The sequence below is a fragment of the Pundamilia nyererei genome, unplaced genomic scaffold (genome assembly GCF_000239375.1).
Source record: "Pundamilia nyererei isolate P.nyererei 1_Seehausen unplaced genomic scaffold, PunNye1.0 scaffold00038, whole genome shotgun sequence".
Classification (NCBI taxonomy): Eukaryota; Metazoa; Chordata; class Actinopteri; order Cichliformes; family Cichlidae; genus Pundamilia; species Pundamilia nyererei.
The window spans coordinates 610,579-612,268 of record NW_005187439.1 but is presented as its reverse complement, the minus strand read 5'-3'; the positions used below and the strand labels follow the sequence as shown (position 1 = coordinate 612,268).

Below are 1,690 nucleotides of genomic sequence, written 5' to 3'. Positions count from 1 at the left end.
CTTTCATTTTCACTCCTTTCACACTCTAGTACAGTCCAGTGATAAGAAACAGATAATTGAAATTTAAATGATGCTGACAAAGGCATTTACCTACTGCTCCTGTGAAAACGTAAGGAGACACAAGACACCTCTCAAGTGTGTCCTGGCTCTGCAGCTTCCTCCAAGTTGGACACGCCCAAAATGCCTCATCTAGGAGGCGTCCACGTCAGCTGACTCCTGTCGATATGCAGGAGGGTACGTCTCTTTTGAGCTCACAAAGGTATTCTTTGGGTTGCTACCTGCAGATTGTGGCCATGGAGGGTAAGACTGTAGACTGACAACAGACCAGTAAAACGTCTGCAACACTGCCGAGGCAGGACCAATCCTACTGTCAATTTCTTCAACAAGCCCCTGATATACTTAAACTCTGGCACTTGAGGACGAAATTCATCCCCTACACTGATTTTGCACTCCACTCTTTTCCATCTGAGAACCATGGCCTCAGACCTGCAAGTGCTAATTCCCGACCCAAATACTTCAAATTCAGCTGCAAACTCCTCAAGTGTCAGCTAGACGTCGCCATTTGATGAAGCCAAGAGGGCCACGTCGTCCACAAAAAGCCCTGACGAGCTCTCGAGACCATTGGCTGTGATACCCTCTGCTCCTCGGCTGCACTTAGAAATTATGTTCATAAGTTGCCACTGATGAAGAGCAAGAGTGGCAAAGGGCAACTCTGGTGGAGTCAGTCCCACTGGGAATGACTGAGACTTAATGCTGGCAACATGTTCGTCAGGTCCAGCTTGAGTAGAAGTTTAACAGAAACTTTCTTTAGCTGGAGGATGAGGGGAGGCCTGTACTCACTGAGGCTGTGTGCAGTCCTGAAGGTTACACATTCTTCGGATGGGTTTGGGCCTCTTGCCAGCGTCGCAGTAGCCTCGATGAACCATCTTGGTGTCTCCCTTTTTCCGACATCCATACTTGGTGTACTGAAACCCTGTGCAGAAAACCCCCACCCCCAAAAACCCCATGTTTTAATTAGAAAGACAGTTTACATCCTTTTACTGGGGTTTGACTTTCAAACTTCAAAGTTCCTTTGCAATTACTCAAGTCACATTTTTATATCTAATTTCCTTTAAGTTTAAAATGTGTCTTAAAGCTTTTGTCTACTTTTAAGTTAAATACCAGTGAGCTTAAGCCTGCTGACATAAAATCTTAGAGGTGTATTCAGGCTAATATAAATATAACACAAGCATGTGCAACATCAAAAAGGGAAAGAACTGCAGTTAACAGTTCAAGTGTGAATGTGTGAATGAGACACGAAAGTGCTTTAAGTACTCGAGTATAAAAGTGTTGCATCAGAACCACTCCATTTACCATTATGGGATATTTAGTAAGCTGGAAAAATGTGTAATTTTCTTTTGCAGGATTACAAATTTCATGCTGTTCCCACACTAAAGGTCAGAGTAGAGGTCACATATCAAGTAGATATAATAAGATGCAAAATTTGACAAATATTAATGTTGTATCAGTTTGTTTCTTTGTTTGAAATATTTGCAGCTATGAAGTCGTGAAATTTAAGCTCACAGTGACATCTTTGTTGGCCAATTCTGCAGATTTGAAATGCTGATGCTCTTCGCACAGGGATGTTTAAAAACCAAACATAACATTTGACATATGAATAATACCAACAAACACAGTAGAAAAATGATAA

General features: G+C 42.1%; 1 protein-coding gene across 1 annotated transcript in view; it reads right to left on the bottom strand.

Moving 5' to 3' along the window:
- adamts3 (ADAM metallopeptidase with thrombospondin type 1 motif, 3) overlaps window positions 1-1,690 on the bottom strand; it is a 125,284-nt gene that overhangs the window by 13,048 nt on the left and 110,546 nt on the right. Inside the window, exons 19-20 of the mRNA XM_013910194.1 lie at window positions 1,162-1,175; window positions 841-973 (exon numbers count right to left, since the gene is read on the bottom strand). Coding sequence (XP_013765648.1) covers window positions 841-973; window positions 1,162-1,175 — 147 coding nt within the window. The remainder of the gene's footprint in view (window positions 1-840; window positions 974-1,161; window positions 1,176-1,690) is intronic.